General features: G+C 47.7%; 1 protein-coding gene across 1 annotated transcript in view; it reads left to right on the forward strand.

The window, feature by feature from the left end:
* Nucleotides 1–18,564, forward strand: part of alpi.2 (alkaline phosphatase, intestinal, tandem duplicate 2) — a 28,307-nt gene that overhangs the window by 3,602 nt on the left and 6,141 nt on the right. Inside the window, exons 3-8 of the mRNA XM_055940959.1 lie at nucleotides 8,956–9,071; nucleotides 9,617–9,791; nucleotides 12,223–12,395; nucleotides 14,424–14,549; nucleotides 14,820–14,889; nucleotides 17,525–17,663. Coding sequence (XP_055796934.1) covers nucleotides 8,956–9,071; nucleotides 9,617–9,791; nucleotides 12,223–12,395; nucleotides 14,424–14,549; nucleotides 14,820–14,889; nucleotides 17,525–17,663 — 799 coding nt within the window. The remainder of the gene's footprint in view (nucleotides 1–8,955; nucleotides 9,072–9,616; nucleotides 9,792–12,222; nucleotides 12,396–14,423; nucleotides 14,550–14,819; nucleotides 14,890–17,524; nucleotides 17,664–18,564) is intronic.

Consider the following 18,564-nt stretch of genomic DNA (forward strand, 5'->3'; position numbering starts at 1 on the left):
CCACAGACAAGTTTTAAAAGGCAATTTGCTTGTAAGACTTGGGAAGGTTACAAACATTCAAAAACACAAGACAACTCATTCCCAAGATGAAGTCCTAGATGCTGATGAGGTGAACAGTATAGCCACCACTACCATTAGGTTGTTCATCCAGCAAGGGTCAGGGGGGAGAACAGAGCAGGGGTCAAACAGAGCAGGGGTCGGGGTGAAAGAACAGCAAGGGTCAGGGGGGAAGAACAGAGCGGGGGTTAGGGGGGAAGAACAGAGCAGGGGTTAAGGGGGAAGAACAGAGCAGGGGTTAGGGGGGAAGAACAGAGCAGGGGTTAGGGGGGAAGAACAGAGCAGGGGTTAGGGGGGAAGAACAGAGCAGGGGTTAGGGGGGAAGAACATAGCAGGGGTTAAGGGGGAAGAACAGAGCAGGGGTTAGGGGGGAAGAACAGAGCAGGGGTTAGGAGGGAAGAACAGAGCAGGGGTTAGGGGGGAAGAACATAGCAGGGGTTAGGGGGGAGGAACAGAGCAGGGGTTAGGGGGGAAGAACATAGCAGGGGTTAGGGGGGAGGAACAGAGCAGGGGTTAGGGGGGAAGAACAGAGCAGGGGTTAGGGATGGGGGGGGGGACAGAGCAGGGGTCAGGGGGGAGAACAGAGCAGGGGTTAGGGGGGAAGAACAGAGCGGGGGTTAGGGGGGAAGAACAGCAGGGGTTAGGGGGGAAGAAATGAGCAGGGGTTAGGGGGGAAGAACAGAGCAGGGGTTAGGGGGGAAGAACATAGCAGGGGTTAGGGGGGAAGAACAGAGCAGGGGTCAGGGGGGAAGAACAGAGCAGGGGTTAGGGGGGAAGAACAGAGCAGGGGTTAGGGGGGAAGAACAGAGCAGGGGTTAGGGGGGAAGAACAGAGCAGGGGTTAGGGGGGAAGAACAGAGCAGGGGTTAGGGGGGAAGAACAGAGCGGGGGTTAGGGGGGAAGAACAGCAGGGGTTAGGGGGGAAGAACAGAGCAGAGGTTAGGGGGGAAGAACAGAGCAGGGGTTAGGGGGGAAGAACAGAGCAGAGGTTAGGGGGGAAGAACAGAGCAGGGGTTATGGGGGAAGAACAGCAGGGGTTAGGGGGGAAGAACAGAGCAGAGGTTAGGGGGGAAGAACAGAGCAGGGGTTAGGGGATAAGAACAGAGCGGGGGTTAGGGGGGAAGAACAGAGCAGGGGTTAGGGGGGAAGAACAGCAGGGGTTAGGGGGGAAGAACAGAGCAGGGGTTAGGGGGGAAGAACAGAGCAGGTGTCGAGGATGGGGGGGGCAGAGCAGGGGTCAGGGGGGAGAACAGCAGGGTTTAGGGGGGAAGAACAGAGCAGGGGTTAGGGGGGAAGAACAGAGCAGGGGTCAAGGGGGAAGAACAGAGCAGGGGTCAGGGGAGAAGAACAGAGCAGGGGTTAGGGGGGAAGAACAGAGCAGGGGTTATGGGGGAAGAACAGAGCAGGGGTCAGGGGAGAAGAACAGAGCAGGGGTCAGGGGAGAAGAACAGAGCAGGGGTCAGGGGAGAAGAACAGAGCAGGGGTCAGGGGGGAAGAACAGAGCAGGGGTTAGGGGGGAAGAACAGAGCAGGGGTCAGGGGAGAAGAACAGAGCAGGGGTCAGGGGAGAAGAACAGAGCAGGGGTTAGGGGGGAAGAACAGAGCAGGGGTCAGGGGAGAAGAACAGAGCAGGGGTTAGGGGGGAAGAACAGAGCAGGGGTCAGGGGAGAAGAACAGAGCAGGGGTCAGGGGAGAAGAACAGAGCAGGGGTTAGGGGGGAAGAACAGCAGGGGTTAGGGGGGAAGAACAGAGCAGGGGTTATGGGGGAAGAACAGAGCAGGGGTCAGGGGGGAAGAACAGAGCAGGGGTCAGGGGGGAAGAACAGAGCAGGGGTCAGGGGAGAAGAACAGAGCAGGGGTTAGGGGGGAAGAACAGAGCAGGGGTCAGGGGGGAAGAACAGAGCAGGGGTTAGGGGGGATGAACAGAGCAGAGGTTAGGGGGGAAGAACAGAGCAGGGGTTAGGGGGCAAGAACAGAGCAGGGGTTAGGGGGGAAGAACAGAGCAGGGGTTAGGGGGGAAGAACATAGCAGGGGTTAGGGGGGAAGAACAGAGCAGGGGTCAGGGGGGAAGAACAGAGCAGGGGTTAGGGGGGAAGAACAGAGCAGGGGTTAGGGGGGAAGAACAGAGCAGGGGTTAGGGGGGAAGAACAGAGCAGGGGTTAGGGGGGAAGAACATAGCAGGGGTTAGGGGGGAAGAACAGAGCGGGGGTTAGGGGGGAAGAGCAGCAGGGGTTAGGGGGGAAGAACAGAGCAGAGGTTAGGGGGGAAGAACAGAGCAGGGGTTAGGGGGGAAGAACAGAGCAGAGGTTAGGGGGGAAGAACAGAGCAGGGGTTATGGGGGAAGAACAGCAGGGGTTAGGGGGGAAGAACAGAGCAGAGGTTAGGGGGGAAGAACAGAGCAGGGGTTAGGGGGGAAGAACAGAGCAGGGGTTAGGGGGGAAGAACAGAGCAGGGGTTAGGGGGGAAGAACAGCAGGGGTTAGGGGGGAGGAACAGAGCAGGGGTTAGGGGGGAAGAACAGAGCAGGTGTCGGGGATGGGGGGGGCAGAGCAGGGGTCAGGGGGGAGAACAGCAGGGTTTAGGGGGGAAGAACAGAGCAGGGGTTAGGGGGGAAGAACAGAGCAGGGGTCAAGGGGGAAGAACCGAGCAGGGGTCAGGGGAGAAGAACAGAGCAGGGGTTAGGGGGGAAGAACAGAGCAGGGGTTATGGGGGAAGAACAGAGCAGGGGTCAGGGGAGAAGAACAGAGCAGGGGTCAGGGGAGAAGAACAGAGCAGGGGTCAGGGGAGAAGAACAGAGCAGGGGTCAGGGGAGAAGAACAGAGCAGGGGTTAGGGGGGAAGAACAGAGCAGGGGTTAGGGGGGAAGAACAGAGCAGGGGTCAGGGGAGAAGAACAGAGCAGGGGTCAGGGGAGAAGAACAGAGCAGGGGTTAGGGGGGAAGAACAGAGCAGGGGTCAGGGGAGAAGAACAGAGCAGGGGTCAGGGGAGAAGAACAGAGCAGGGGTCAGGGGAGAAGAACAGAGCAGGGGTTAGGGGGGAAGAACAGCAGGGGTTAGGGGGGAAGAACAGAGCAGGGGTTATGGGGGAAGAACAGAGCAGGGGTCAGGGGGGAAGAACAGAGCAGGGGTCAGGGGAGAAGAACAGAGCAGGGGTTAGGGGGGAAGAACAGAGCAGGGGTCAGGGGGGAAGAACAGAGCAGGGGTTAGGGGGGATGAACAGAGCAGAGGTTAGGGGGGAAGAACAGAGCAGGGGTTAGGGGGCAAGAACAGAGCAGGGGTTAGGGGGGATGAACAGAGCAGAGGTTAGGGGGGATGAACAGAGCATGGGTTAGGGGAGAAGAACAGAGCAGGGGTTAGGGGGGAAGAACAGCAGGGGTCAGGGGGGAAGAACAGCAGGGGTCAGGGGGAAGAACAGAGCAGGGGTTAGGGGGAAGAACAGAGCAGGGGTTAGGGGGAGGAACAGAGCAGGGGTTAGGGGGGAAGAACAGCAGGGGTCAGGGGGGAAGAACAGCAGGGGTTAAGGGGGAAGAACAGCAGGGGTTAGGGGGAAGAACAGAGCAGGGGTTAGGGGGGAAGAACAGCAGGGGTCAGGGGGGAAGAACAGCAGGGGTCAGGGGGAAGAACAGAGCAGAGGTTAGGGGGAAGAACAGAGCAGGGGTTAGGGGGGAAGAACAGCAGGGGTCAGGGGGGAAGAACAGCAGGGGTTAAGGGGGAAGAACAGCAGGGGTTAGGGGGAAGAACAGAGCAGGGGTTAGGGGGGAAGAACAGCAGGGGTCAGGGGGGAAGAACAGAGCAGGGGTCAGGGGGGAGAACAGAGCAGGGGTTAGGGGGGAAGAACAGAGCAGGGGTTAGGGGGGAAGAACAGAGCAGAGGTTAGGGGGGAAGAACAGAGCAGGGGTTATGGGGGAAGAACAGCAGGGGTTAGGGGGGAAGAACAGAGCAGAGGTTAGGGGGGAAGAACAGAGCAGGGGTTAGGGGATAAGAACAGAGCGGGGGTTAGGGGGGAAGAACAGAGCAGGGGTTAGGGGGGAAGAACAGCAGGGGTTAGGGGGGAAGAACAGAGCAGGGGTTAGGGGGGAAGAACAGAGCAGGGGTTAGGGGGGAAGAACATAGCAGGGGTTAGGGGGGAAGAACAGAGCGGGGGTTAGGGGGGAAGAACAGCAGGGGTTAGGGGGGAAAAACAGAGCAGAGGTTAGGGGGGAAGAACAGAGCAGGGGTTAGGGGGGAAGAACAGAGCAGAGGTTAGGGGGGAAGAACAGAGCAGGGGTTATGGGGGAAGAACAGCAGGGGTTAGGGGGGAAGAACAGAGCAGAGGTTAGGGGGGAAGAACAGAGCAGGGGTTAGGGGATAAGAACAGAGCGTGGGTTAGGGGGGAAGAACAGAGCAGGGGTTAGGGGGGAAGAACAGCAGGGGTTAGGGGGGAGGAACAGAGCAGGGGTTAGGGGGGAAGAACAGAGCAGGTGTCGGGGATGGGGGGGTAGAGCAGGGGTCAGGGGGGAGAACAGCAGGGTTTAGGGGGGAAGAACAGAGCAGGGGTTAGGGGGGAAGAACAGAGCAGGGGTCAAGGGGGAAGAACAGAGCAGGGGTCAGGGGAGAAGAACAGAGCAGGGGTTAGGGGGGAAGAACAGAGCAGGGGTTATGGGGGAAGAACAGAGCAGGGGTCAGGGGAGAAGAACAGAGCAGGGGTCAGGGGAGAAGAACAGAGCAGGGGTCAGGGGAGAAGAACAGAGCAGGGGTCAGGGGAGAAGAACAGAGCAGGGGTTAGGGGGGAAGAACAGAGCAGGGGTTAGGGGGGAAGAACAGAGCAGGGGTCAGGGGAGAAGAACAGAGCAGGGGTCAGGGGAGAAGAACAGAGCAGGGGTTAGGGGGAAAGAACAGAGCAGGGATCAGGGGAGAAGAACATAGCAGGGGTTAGGGGGGAAGAACAGAGCAGGGGTCAGGGGAGAAGAACAGAGCAGGGGTCAGGGGAGAAGAACAGAGCAGGGGTTAGGGGGGAAGAACAGCAGGGGTTAGGGGGGAAGAACAGAGCAGGGGTTATGGGGGAAGAACAGAGCAGGGGTCAGGGGGGAAGAACAGAGCAGGGGTCAGGGGAGAAGAACAGAGCAGGGGTTAGGGGGGAAGAACAGAGCAGGGGTCAGGGGGGAAGAACAGAGCAGGGGTTAGGGGGGATGAACAGAGCAGAGGTTAGGGGGGAAGAACAGAGCAGGGGTTAGGGGAGAAGAACAGAGCAGGGGTTAGGGGGGAAGAACAGCAGGGGTCAGGGGGGAAGAACAGCAGGGGTCAGGGGGAAGAACAGAGCAGGGGTTAGGGGGAAGAACAGAGCAGGGGTTAGGGGGAAGAACAGAGCAGGGGTTAGGGGGCAAGAACAGCAGGGGTCAGGGGGGAAGAACAGCAGGGGTTAAGGGGGAAGAACAGTAGGGGTTAGGGGGAAGAACAGAGCAGGGGTTAGGGGGGAAGAACAGCAGGGGTCAGGGGGGAAGAACAGCAGGGGTCAGGGGGAAGAACAGAGCAGAGGTTAGGGGGAAGAACAGAGCAGGGGTTAGGGGGGAAGAACAGCAGGGGTCAGGGGGGAAGAACAGCAGGGGTTAAGGGGGAAGAACAGCAGGGGTTAGGGGGAAGAACAGAGCAGGGGTTAGGGGGGAAGAACAGCAGGGGTCAGGGGGGAAGAACAGAGCAGGGGTCAGGGGGGAGAACAGAGCAGGGGTTAGGGGGGAAGAACAGAGCAGGGGTTAGGGGGGAAGAACAGAGCAGGGGTTAGGGGGGAAGAACAGAGCAGGGGTGAGGGGGGAAGAACAGAGCAGAGGTTAGGGGGGAAGAACAGAGCAGGGGTTAGGGGGGAAGAACAGAGCAGGGGTTAGGGGGGAAGAACAGAGCAGGGGTTAGGGGGGAAGAACAGAGCAGGGGTTAGGGGGGAAGAACAGAGCAGGGGTTAGGGGGGAAGAACAGAGCAGAGGTTAGGGGGGAAGAACAGAGCAGGGGTTAGGGGGGAAGAACAGAGCAGGGGTTAGGGGGGAAGAACAGAGCAGGGGTTAGGGGGGAAGAACAGAGCAGGGGTTAGGGGGGAAGAACAGAGCAGGGGTTAGGGGGGAAGAACAGAGCAGGGGTTAGGGGGGAAGAACAGAGCAGGGGTCAGCGGTCAAAAAGTGCAGGGGTCAGTGGTCAAACAGAGAAGGGGTGAGCGGGTAAAGAACAGAGCAGGATTCAGGCATCAAACAGAGCAAGGTTCAAACAGAGCATGGTTTTGTCATGCCCGTGTTATACGGTCTGATATACCACAGCTGTCAGCCAATCAGCATTCAGGGCTGGAACCACCCAGTTTATAATGCATTATGAAGCAGTCATTAAAGCATATATTACAAGCAGGATGAGGATGGAAAGGATGCTATTCTCTCTGTGTACAAACAATAGACTTAAACGATTCAAATGTAAAACATAGTGAGAGTAATAATGACCCTTATTATAAAATTTCTCAACTATTAATTCTAGTCAATCTATCATTTTTTTAATGATATCCAATCTTTCATTTGATAAACCTAAGGCTGGCACATATGAATAATTTAGCAGACAATCTAATCCAGAGCAATGTGGATACTCTACTGGTCCCCGGTGGGATTCGAACCCACAACCCAGGCAATGAAAGCACCATGCTCTACTAACTGAGCCACACATGACCTCGCATTTTGGCCTCTCTTGAACAGTGTTCACTTTAAGGTGAAGGAGATATCCAATAAGCAGCATAGCATCCCATTGCACCAGACATGCTCAATCGAGCGCCGGTAAAGTATTTGATAGAAAACTAACCCAGATCTGAAAACCAATAGATTCCCATTTAGCATCCATGTCGTTTCAATCAAAGTAATGAAAAAAACTTGTAGCTCTCTCTCAAATCACAAGGATGACATTTTATCAACTTAAACTCATTGTAGTGAGAACTCATTTAGTTTTGGGACAGGCTTCCCAGCATGCTAGCTGTTCCTGGAATCCATGAGTTCATTTGACTCTGACTAAGTAGAATAAGGGTTTAGTTACCAACATTTCACACTATCCCTTTAATAGATAACAAGCAGCATGCAACCACAATATACTGTAAATGTTCACCGAGCTGGATTCAGCACCTACATCACCCACATTCAATGTTAGAGCTGATAATCTGTAGTCACCCATCAATGATAGAGCTGATAATCTGTAGTCACCCATCAATGTTAGAGCTGATAATCTTTAGTCACCCATCAATGTTAGAGCTGATAATCTGTAGTCACCCATCAATGTTAGAGCTGATAATCTGTAGTCACCCATCAATGTTAGAGCTGATAATCTGTAGTCACCCATCAATGTTAGAGCTGATAATCTGTAGTCACCCATCAATATTAGAGCTGATAATCTGTAGTCACCCATCAATGTTAGAGGTGATAATCTGTAGTCACCCATCAATGTTAGAGCTGATAATCTGTAGTCACCCATCAATGATAGAGCTGATAATCTGTAGTCACCCATCAATGTTAGAGCTGATATACTGTAGTCACCCATCAATGTTAGAGGTGATAATCTGTAGTCACTCATCAATGTTAGAGCTGATATACTGTAGTCACCCATCAATGTTAGAGCTGATAATCTGTAGTCACCCATCAATGTTAGAGCTGATATACTGTAGCTCATTGAACCACACAATCATTATCAGGTCTTGCGGCAAGGCAGTGGAAGTTATAAATTGTATTAGTCATACACTACAAGTCAAAAGATTTTAGAACACCTACTCATTCAAGGGTTTTTCTTTGTTTTTTACTATTTTCTACATTGTAGAATAATAGTGAAGACCTCAAAACTATGAAATAACACATATGGAATCTTATAATAACCAAAAAGGTGTTAAACAAATAAAAAATATATTTTATATTTGAGATGCTTCAAAGTAGCCACCCTTTGCCTTGATGACAGCTTTGCACACTCTTGGCCTTCTGTCAACTAGCTTCACCTGCAATGCTTTTCAAACAGTCTTGAAGGAGGTCCCACATATGCTGAGCAGCTTGTTGGCTGCTTTTCCTTCACTCTGCGGTCTGACTCATCCCAAACCATCTCAATTGGGTTGAAGTCAGGGGATTGTGGGGGCTTCTGTGACAGCCTGGGCAGCACCATTGAGGTGCTTATTTCTCCATTCTAAAATAATACATTTCTTCTTCTACTTCTTTAAGTGTATTGGCAGTTCATAAATAATGTGATACGATGTGTACTGCCACCTACTGTGCTGCAGTAGGTATAAAGCCAAGGTTGGTGATTTACTGTCACCTGGAGTTATGGAATGTTTGCTCAGGAGTATAATTAATTCCTTGGCTGACCTGTTGACTAAGTATCGGTACCCCTTGTATATAGCCTTGTTATTGTTATTTTATAGTGTTACTTTTTTTTTTTTTTTTTTACTTTGTAAGTATTTTCTTAAACTCTATTTCTTGAACTGCATTGTTGGTTAAGGGCTTGTAAGTAAGCATTTCACAGTAAGGTCTACACCTGTTGTATTCAGCACATGTGACAAATAACATTTGATTCATCTTCCACCCAGCACAGAGCAATTTTTACTGAAACTTTATTTAAAAAGGGAAGTCAGTTAAGAACAAATTCTTATTTACAATGACAGCCTACCAGGGAACAGTGCCTTGTTCAGGGGCAGAACTACAGATTTTTTTCCTTGTCAGCTCAGGGGAATCAATCCAGCAAACCTTTTGGTTACTGGCCCAATGCTCTAACCACTAGACTACCTGCCGCCCCAGGAGAAGCTGTAAAAACGTTATCTGTCAATTCAGGTGAATTTGTCAAAAGGTTGTGTGTCTTTCAGGAGAAGCTGTAAAAACGTTATCTGTCAATTCAGGTGAAGTTGTCAAAAGGTTGTGTGCTCTGCCAATGTCCATGCAGGTATGGGCATCCCCACAGTGACTGCAGCGAGGATCCTCAAAGGGCAGATGAATGGAGGGAACGGAGAGGAGTTTAGTCTGACAATGGACACCTTTCCATACTTAGCCCTGTCTAAGGTCTGTCCAATCTCCTCTCATGAAGACAATATCATTTGAACCTCATCATTTTTTCATTTTGATGTCAGATATTTCAAATATGTATTACGCTCACTACGTTGAACAAGCCTACTGCTGTACAGATAACCCACCTGATGGCCTTTATGACTTCAGGATACTAGTAATATCATTATACTACTATTATAATGATAGTGTTTATACCGGGGGAGGGATCCATTCCACTGTAAAATAATCCATTCAGGAAATAAATTCCGAAAAATAAAATAGTTATATATTTATCCAATTAATTTAATGGAGAACTGAACTCAACCCTGGTATAACGGAGACATGTAAATTAAGATGTTTCACTGGTTTACAACAACTCTGTGTGTGTGTGTGTGTGTGTGTGTGTGTGTGTGTGTGTGTGTGTGTGTGTGTGTGTGTGTGTGTGTGTGTGTGTGTGTGTGTGTGTCTGTGTCTGTGTCTGTGTCTGTGTCTGTGTCTGTGTCTGTGTGTGTGTGTGTGTGTGTGTGTGTGTGTGTGTGTGTGTGTATTTGACCCCGAAGACGTACAACGTGGACCAGCAGATGCCTGACAGTGCCGGCACGGCCACGGCCTACCTGTGTGGTGTGAAGGCCAACTATGGAACCCTGGGTCTCAGTGCCTCAGCTCTCCGCTACAACTGCAACAGCACCTTCGGAAACGAGGTGGAATCTGTCCTTCACCGCGCCAAGATGGCAGGTAGGGGGTTAAATAGGGTCCTTGTCTGAATGGTCTAGGCTTTTCCTAACTCAGTCCTGAGGCCCCCTCCCCCTGGGTGCACATTTTGGTTTTTGCCCCTAGCACTACACACAGGGTTGGGTAGATTACTTTCTAAATGTAATCCATTACAGTTACTAGTTACCTGTCCAAAATCGTAATCGGTAACGTCATTTTTGGATTAACCCAAACTCGTATAACGTAATCTGATTACATTCAGTTACTTTTAGATTACTTTCCTCTTAAGAGGCATTAGAAGAAGACAAAAAATGTATGTTACCAATTGAATGACATCTATTGCAGGATAAATCAATGTTAAAGTTTACTCAAATTTTACTTAATGGGTTGGTTATGTAGGCTTCTTCTAACCCATCACTTTCTACTACATATAATAATACGATAAAAAAATAAAATAAAATGGATTTAGCAACTACAGATTGCCCCTTTAAGTCTATCAAAAGTGTGCAAGTTTGAGCATGTGTCCATTAGGCTTATGGATATTTATTTTATCAGCATGGTTTAGATTGAGCGATAAAAGCCCCACTTTTATTCCAAAGGCTGGGATCCGCACAATGATTTGATAGGCAGTTTAAACTTCTTGAATTCAACCATTATTGGGTTCAAATACACATTTAGATTTGTGAATAGCCATCCATACAAACCACAATCTGTAAGGCGCAAATACCTAAATGAGAGAGCAACAGTGTGATTCACATCAATGCGCTACGTAGATATCAATAATAAGTGATATCCGTATCGCCGTAGACTACACCACTACTATCATCCTTACCGCCAAGCGTTTATTCAAATGGTATAATCCTTGGATGACGACAGCAGTCGCACCATTGGAAGACATAGCTTGGACTGTAGCCAACAAAAGCCTATTCCTGCTCTTTCCCCCCGATCCATCAAACACATTTGTTGTGTCATCATAGTGTTCTCTGACATCATAGTGGTGGTCTCTGACATCATAGTGGTGGTCTCTGACATCATAGTGGTGGTCTCTGACATCATAGTGGTGGTCTCTGACATCATAGTGGTCTCTGACTTGTGGTCAGACTCGCTCAGGTGGAACAAACTTAAACTTGCGCCTTTTTTTTCAATGCTGATTTGAACGTGTCAAAGACTTTTCTGAATTTAAAAGTCATCCTCAAAGTAATCATCTAGTTTTTCAAAAGTATCTATAATCTGAGTACAATATTTTTGTTGGTAACGGATTACAGTTACCAGTTTTTTTGTAATCCCTTACATGTCAATCTGTTACTCCCCAACCCTGACTACACAGCGGATTCAAATAATCTAAACTTGACGATGAGTTGGTTATTTGAATCAGCTGTGTACAGTAGTGCTAGGTGAAGAACCAAAACGTGCCCGCAGGGGGGGCCCCAGGACCTAGTTTGGGAAACCCTGATCTAGTGGAATAGATTCCTCCTTTCGTCTCCTTTTTTTCAGATCTAAAAGGGATTGTACTGGAGATGGACCTTTGGTGGAAATCCATCCAGAGCTTTCAATAAATTAGGGGGCATCAGTGGTCATCCGTGGTCATCAGTGAAAAAAAATGAAAGGAGACTATTTTTAAGTGTATTGAGACACTACCCGGGACTATTTTTAACCTCTACGGGACCGGTGTCCCCCCACGGGAGCTAACGTGTGCGAATGTCATTAGCATGGATACACGTGTCTTATATGGGCAGAAAACTTAAATTCTTGTTTATCTAACTGCACTGTCCAATTTACAGTAGCTATTACAGTGAAATAATACCATGCTATTGTTTGAGGAGAGTGGACAGTTATGAACTTGAAAATGTATCAATTAGCCAGTTAGGCACATTTGGGCAGACTTAATAAAACATTTTGAACAGTTATGCGATGGTGGTTCATTGGATCAGTCTAAAAATGTAACAATACACTGCTGCCATCTAGCGGCCAAAATCTAAATTGTGCCTCAACTGCAAAATTACATTATGGACATTCTCTTGCATTTCAAAGATGATGTAAAAAAAAGAAAAAACATGTTTTTTCTTTGTATTATCTTTTACCAGATCTAATGGGTTATATTCTCCTACATTCATTTCCTATTTCCACAAACTTCAAAGTGTTTCCTTTCAAATGGTATCAAGAATATGCATATCCTTGCTCCAGGTCCTGAGCTACAGGCAGTTAGATTTGGATATGTAATTTTAGGTGAAAATGTTAAAAAAGGGTCCGGTCCTCCACCTGTCAAAGGGGAAATATCACATTGGTATTTTCAGAGTTAGAGTAGTTAACTAGATATTGAGACGGTTCAGAGACCATAGAAAAACATCAGGAGGTTAGAAAATATAAATTAGTGTTTCTTAATGAAAAACTTTCACTCAGTTTCTCTCCCGTTGGTGCCTTATGAACATGAGCCTGTGGTTGTGATGCGTTTCAGGGAAGTCGGTGGGCATCGTCTCCACCGCCCGTGTGCAACACGCCTCTCCTGGAGCCGCCTACTCCCACACAGCCAGCCGGGGCTGGTACGCCGACTCTGACATGAACGCCGCAGACATCGCAGCAGGATGCCGTGACATCGCCTACCAGCTGGTCCACAACACTGACATCAATGTAAGACCCCAGAAGTGGCCATCTTAGATAACAGACAAGATGGCTGACTTTCAAGGATATTGTGCACCATAATGCGTATTATCTTAATTGAATGAAACATTTTGAATGTGTATTGTTTACATTGCAAGACATATAATTTGAGTCAGGCCAGTTAACTCATCCAGCAAGATAATTCAAGATAACATACAGGATTACATTTTAAAAAGTAATTCCACACTTTCCAAGCTTTTTTGGAATGTAGCATTTTGAAACATTAAATTAGCCTGCTCCTAAAAGTTTCCTGGTGGAACCAGCCCGATCTCTGCATCCACCATTCTATTATCCTGGTGGAACCAGATCAATCACTGAATCCACCATTCTGTTATAGTGGAACCAGCACGATCTCTGCATTCACCATTCTATTATCCTGGTGGAACCAGCTCAATTACTGAATCCACCATTCTGTTATGGTGGAACCAGCCTAATCGCTGCATCCACCATTCTATTATCCTGATGGAACCAGCCCAATCACTACATCCACCATTCTATTATCCTTGTGGAACCAGCCCAATTACTGAATCCACCATTCTGTTATGGTGGAACCAGGCCAATCACTGCATCCACCGTTCTATTTCACTTTACTTATTAGTCTGGGCTTATGCCGCATTCACATGCTAGTCGGAACTATAAAACTCAAATTGATTATAAACACTGAGGGGATTGAATAATTGTCGCGGGGTGCCCGGTGGGAGGAGATTTGTGTTTCCCTGGTGGGAGGAGTTTGGGGTTGCCCCGGTGGGAGGAGTTTGTGGTTACTCCGGTGGGTGAATTCTGCGGTGCCCCGGTGGGAGGAGTTTGTAGTTTCCCCTGTAGGAGCCGTTTGGAATTGCCCTGATGGAAGGAGTTTGGTGTTGCCCCGGTGGGAGGAGTTTGGTGTTGCCCCGGTGGGAGGAGTTTGGTGTTGCCCTGATGGAGGGAGTTTGGTGTTGCCCCGGTGGGAGGAGTTTTGTGTTGCCCTGGTGGGAGGAGTTTGGTGTTGCCCCGGTGGAAGGAGTTTGGTGTTGCCCCGGTGGGAGGAGTTTGGTGTTGCCCTGATGGAGGGAGTTTGGTGTTGCCCTGATGGAGGGAGTTTGGTGTTGCCCTGGTGTAAGGAGTTTGGTGTTGCCCCGGTGGGAGGAGTTTGGTGTTGCCCTGGTGGGAGGAGTTTGGTGTTGCCCCGGTGGAAGGAGTTTGGTGTTGCCCCGGTGGGAGGAGTTTGGTGTTGCCCTGATGGAGGGAGTTTGGTGTTGCCCTGATGGAGGGAGTTTGGTGTTGCCCTGGTGTAAGGAGTTTGGTGTTGCCCCGGTGGGAGGAGTTTGCACCGGAATTCATTTTGGAACTAGGCTGCCTCCCGGGCGTGAGCCAGGTGCCCTGCTCTGGCCGACAACGACGTCGGCTCAAAACTAAAGTGACAAACTAAAGTGACATACTAAAGTGACATACTAAAGTGACATACTAAAGTGACATACTAAAGTGACATACTAAAGTGACATACTAAAGTGTCATTGGATAAACACATGGAGTACTGAGTAGGATTCTGTGTTCACATGCTAAATGGATGGCTTTGGATAAACACGCTTCATCTGCCTTTATTTGACTTCCCAGTAAGAACTAGTTTGAAAATTCAAACATTTATTTGATGGAAAAGAGATTTGTGAATGATGCATCCATGCTGCCTTGTTGACAACATGACTGAACGACGCGGTTTCCTGTTCCATTTGAACAGGGTGCTCCTCCCTCACCACTTTGGTCTGTTCACGTCACGGGCCATAGACCGGTGCACCACGTTTCAGCTTTATCAAACTCCCTCCCTGTGCTTTGAATTAAGCCTTCCCCTGATTGGTTGAAAGTAACCCAATTGCTGACAAGTTGATTGTCAGTGAAGTTAAATAGAATGGTGAGCGATCAGACTGTTTCCACCAGGCTACCAAAATGTATCCCACAGCATGAGCATTGATCCATACATGGAAACCAACCAGCATCAACTGTTCTCCACGTGTCCTGTGACAGGTCATTCTTGGTGGAGGACGAAAATATATGTTTTCCAATGAGACACAGGACCCAGAGTACCCATCGTACAAAGGAGTCCGTAACGACAAGTTTGACCTCACCGCAGTGTGGCTTAATAACAAACAGGTAAAACATGGCTGCAGACACTAAACCTTCACTACAACTGTATCAATGACTCATTCACAGCAATGTGGTAATGCTGGGCTGAAGGTGTTATACCAGCTAAGACAACCTTGGCAATTGGTGACCCTTGTGTTATTGGTATCTGTAGGCTGAACAAAAAAGTCTGAATCTGGACAATAAGTCACAATGAGATCAGACAACTTTCATTTTCCTGCTTCTTCACCATTTTTCAACCCTTTTCAATAAACCCTTACCCGTACCTCTGCTTTATAGAATGCAAAGTATGTGTGGAACAAAGATGAATTTGACAAAGTGAATCCGGAAAAAACAGACTATCTGATGGGTAAGAATCTACGTACATCTTGCTCTGCTAGAAAGGAACAATGAGCTTTTAGTAGTCAATAATTATTATTTTAAATGTATATATTTTTTTATTTAGGTGGTAGATCAGCTTATATTAGATTGTAGTTTCCATCAATGTTATTGTCTGCATCACTTCCAATCGCCCATATTTTTTTGCAAATATATATTGAAGTCGGAAGTTTACATACACCTTAGCCAAATACATTTAAACTCCGTTTTTCACAATTCCTGACATTTAATCCTAGTAAGAATTCCCTGTGTTAGGTCAGTTAGGATCACCATTTTATTTTAAGAAGGTGAAATGTCAGAATAATAGTAGAGAATGATTTATTTCAGCTTTTATTTCTTTCATCACATTCCCAGTGTGTCAGAAGCTTACATACACTCAACTAGTATTTGGTCTCATTGCCTTTCAATTGTTTAACTTGGGTCAAACGTTTCAGGTAGCCTTCCACAAGCTTCCCATAATAAGTTGGGTGAATTTTGGCCCAGTCCTCCTGACAGAGCTGGTGTAACTGAGTCAGGTTTGTAGGCCTCCTTGCTCACACATGCTTTTTCAGTTCTGCCCACAAATGTTCTGTAGGATTGAGGTCAGGGCTTTGTGATGGCCACTCCAATACATTGACTTTGTTGTCCTTAAGCCATTTTGTTACAACTTTGGAAGTAGGCTTGGGGTCATTGTCCATTTGGAAGACACGTTTGCAACCAAGCTTTAACTTCCTGACTGATGTCTTGAGATGTTGCTTCAATATACCCACATAATTTCCCTGCCTCATGATGCCATCTATTTTGTGAAGTGCACCAGTCCCTCCTGCAGCAAATCACCCCCACAACATGATGCTGCCACCTCCGTGCTTCACGGTTGGGGTGGTGTTCTTCGGCTTGCAAGCGTCCCCCTTTATCCTCCAAACACAACGATGGTCATTATTGCCAAACAGTTCTATTTTTGTTTCATCAGACAAGAGGGCATTTCTCCAAGAAGTACGATCTTTGTCCCCATGTGCAGTTGAAAACCGTAGTCTGGCTTTTTTTATGGCGGTTTTGGAGCAGTGGCTTCTTCCTTGCTGAGCGGCCTTTCAGGTTATGTCGATATAGGACTTGTTTTACTCTGGATATAGATGCTTTAGTACCTGTTTCCTCCGACATCTTCACAAGGTCCTTTGCTGTTGTTCTGGGATTGATTTGCACTTTTTGCACCAAATCAGAAATCAGCCAAGACCTCAGAAAAAAAATTGTAGACCTCCACAAGTCTAGTTCATTCTTGGGAGCAATTTACAAATGCCTGAAGGTACCACGTTCATCTGTACAAACAATAGTACGCAAGTTTTAACACCATGGGACCAAGCAGCCGTCATACCGCTCAGGAAGGAGACGCGTTGTTTCTCCTAGAGATGAACGTACTTTGGTGTGAAAAGTGCAAATCAATCCCAGAACAACAGCAAAGGACCTTGTGAAGATGCTGGAGGAAACAGGTACAAAGTATCTATATCCACATTAAAATGAATCCTATATCGACATAACCTGAAAGACCTCTCAGCAAGGAAGAAGCCACTGCTCCAAAACCGCCATAAAAAAAGCCAGACTACGGTTTGCAACTGCACATTGGGACAAAGATCGTACTTTTTGGAGAAATGTCCTCTGGTCTGATGAAACAAAAATAGAACTGTTTGGCAATAATGACCATGTTTGGAAAAGGGGGAGGAAAAAGGGGTGGGGGGGGGTGGCTTGCAAGCCAAAGAACACCATCCCAACCGTGAAGCATGTACAGCACGACCAGGTGAAAATGTCCCAGAAGCCTTGTACATCTTCAGGTTCCCCTGGAAGATATCATTCAAGATATCATGGCAGCATCATGTTGTGGGGGTGCTTTGCTGCAGGAAAGACTGGTGCGCTTCACAAAATAGATGGCATCATGAGGAAAGAAAATTATGTGGATATATTGAAGCAACATCTCAAGACATCAGTCAGGTAGTTAAAGCTTGGTCGCAAATGAGTCTTCCAAATGGACAATGACCCCAAGCTTACTTCCAAAGTTGTGGCAAAATGGCTTAAGCACAACAAAGGAAAGGTATCAGAGTGGTCATCGCAAAGCCCTGACCTCAATGTCATAGAACATTTCTGGGCAGAACTGAAAAAGCATGTGCGAGCAAGGAGGCCTACAAACCTGACTCGGTTATACCAGCTCTGTCAGGAGGAATGGGCCAAAATTCACTCAACTTATTGTGCAAAACTTGTGGAAGGCTACCCGACACATTTGACCTAAGTTAAACAATTTAAAGGCAATGCTACCAAATACTAATTGAGTGTATGTAAACTTCTGACCCACTGGGAATGTGATGAAAGAAATAAAAGCTGAAATAAATCATTCTCTACTATTATTCTGACATTTCACATTCTTAAAATAAAGTGGTGATCCTAACTGACCTTAGACAGGGAATTTTTACAGGGATTAAATGTCAGGAATTGTGAAAAAAGGAGTTTAAATGTATTTGGCTAAGGTGTATGTAAACTTCCGACTTCAACTGTTAAAACGTGTATTCTATTCACCCACATCTTGTAACAATGGATTGGCCATTTTACCTGGAGATTTTTACCTGTGTTTTTTTCTAATCCAGGTCTGTTTGAGCCAAGTGACTGCCGCTATGAGCTAGAGCGTGACCATACCATGGACCCTTCCCTCACTGAGATGGTGGACAAAGCCATCAAGATCCTCCGCAGGAACCCCAAAGGCTTCTACCTCTTTGTGGAAGATGAGTACTAATACTTCCCTGGATGACCTTGGGCAACACATCCCCAAATTATGATGTCCTGTGTAAGAGAACCTAGGCCAGGATAATCAAATTAGGAGGACGAGAGCTTTTCAGTGTAAACTAATGCAGTTGACAGTAGTTGGGGAGTGTATTGTACGGGAGTAATTGTGGACGAAATCATGCCTATATAGGGTACTTAACTCAAGCAATATGAATCAATGACTGTCAAGTATGTCATTTCATTTTAGTTCTTACATTTTGTTGACAATTGGTACATGGTGTTCCTTCTTCCAGTGACATCATCTCTCCAATATGGAGTACAGTTTTGACAGTGACATCATCTCTCCTCGATGGAGTACAGTTTTGACAGTGACATCATCTCTCCTCGATGGAGTGTAGTTTTGACAGTGACATCATCTCTCCTCGATGGAGTACAGTTTTGACAGTGACATCTCTCCAAGATGGAGTACAGTTTTGACAGTGACATCTCTCCAAGATGGAGTACAGTTTTGACAGTAACATCATCTCTCCTAGATGGAGTACAGTTTTGACAGTGACATCATCTCTCCAAGATGGAGTACAGTTTTGACAGTGACATCATCTCTCCAAGATGGAGTACAGTTTTGACAGTGACATCATCTCTCCAAGATGGAGTACAGTTTTGACAGTGACATCATCTCTCCAAGATGGAGTGTAGTTTTGACAGTGACATCATCTCCAAGATGGAGTGTAGTTTTGACAGTGACATCATCTCTCCAAGATGGAGTGTAGTTTTGACAGTGACATCATCTCTCCAAGATGGAGTGTAGTTTTGACAGTGACATCATCTCTCCAAGATGGAGTACAGTTTTGACAGTGACATCATCTCTCCAAGATGGAGTACAATTTTGACAGTGACATCATCT

This window comes from Salvelinus fontinalis, chromosome 12, assembly GCF_029448725.1.
Source record: "Salvelinus fontinalis isolate EN_2023a chromosome 12, ASM2944872v1, whole genome shotgun sequence".
Lineage (NCBI taxonomy): Eukaryota > Metazoa > Chordata > Actinopteri > Salmoniformes > Salmonidae > Salvelinus > Salvelinus fontinalis.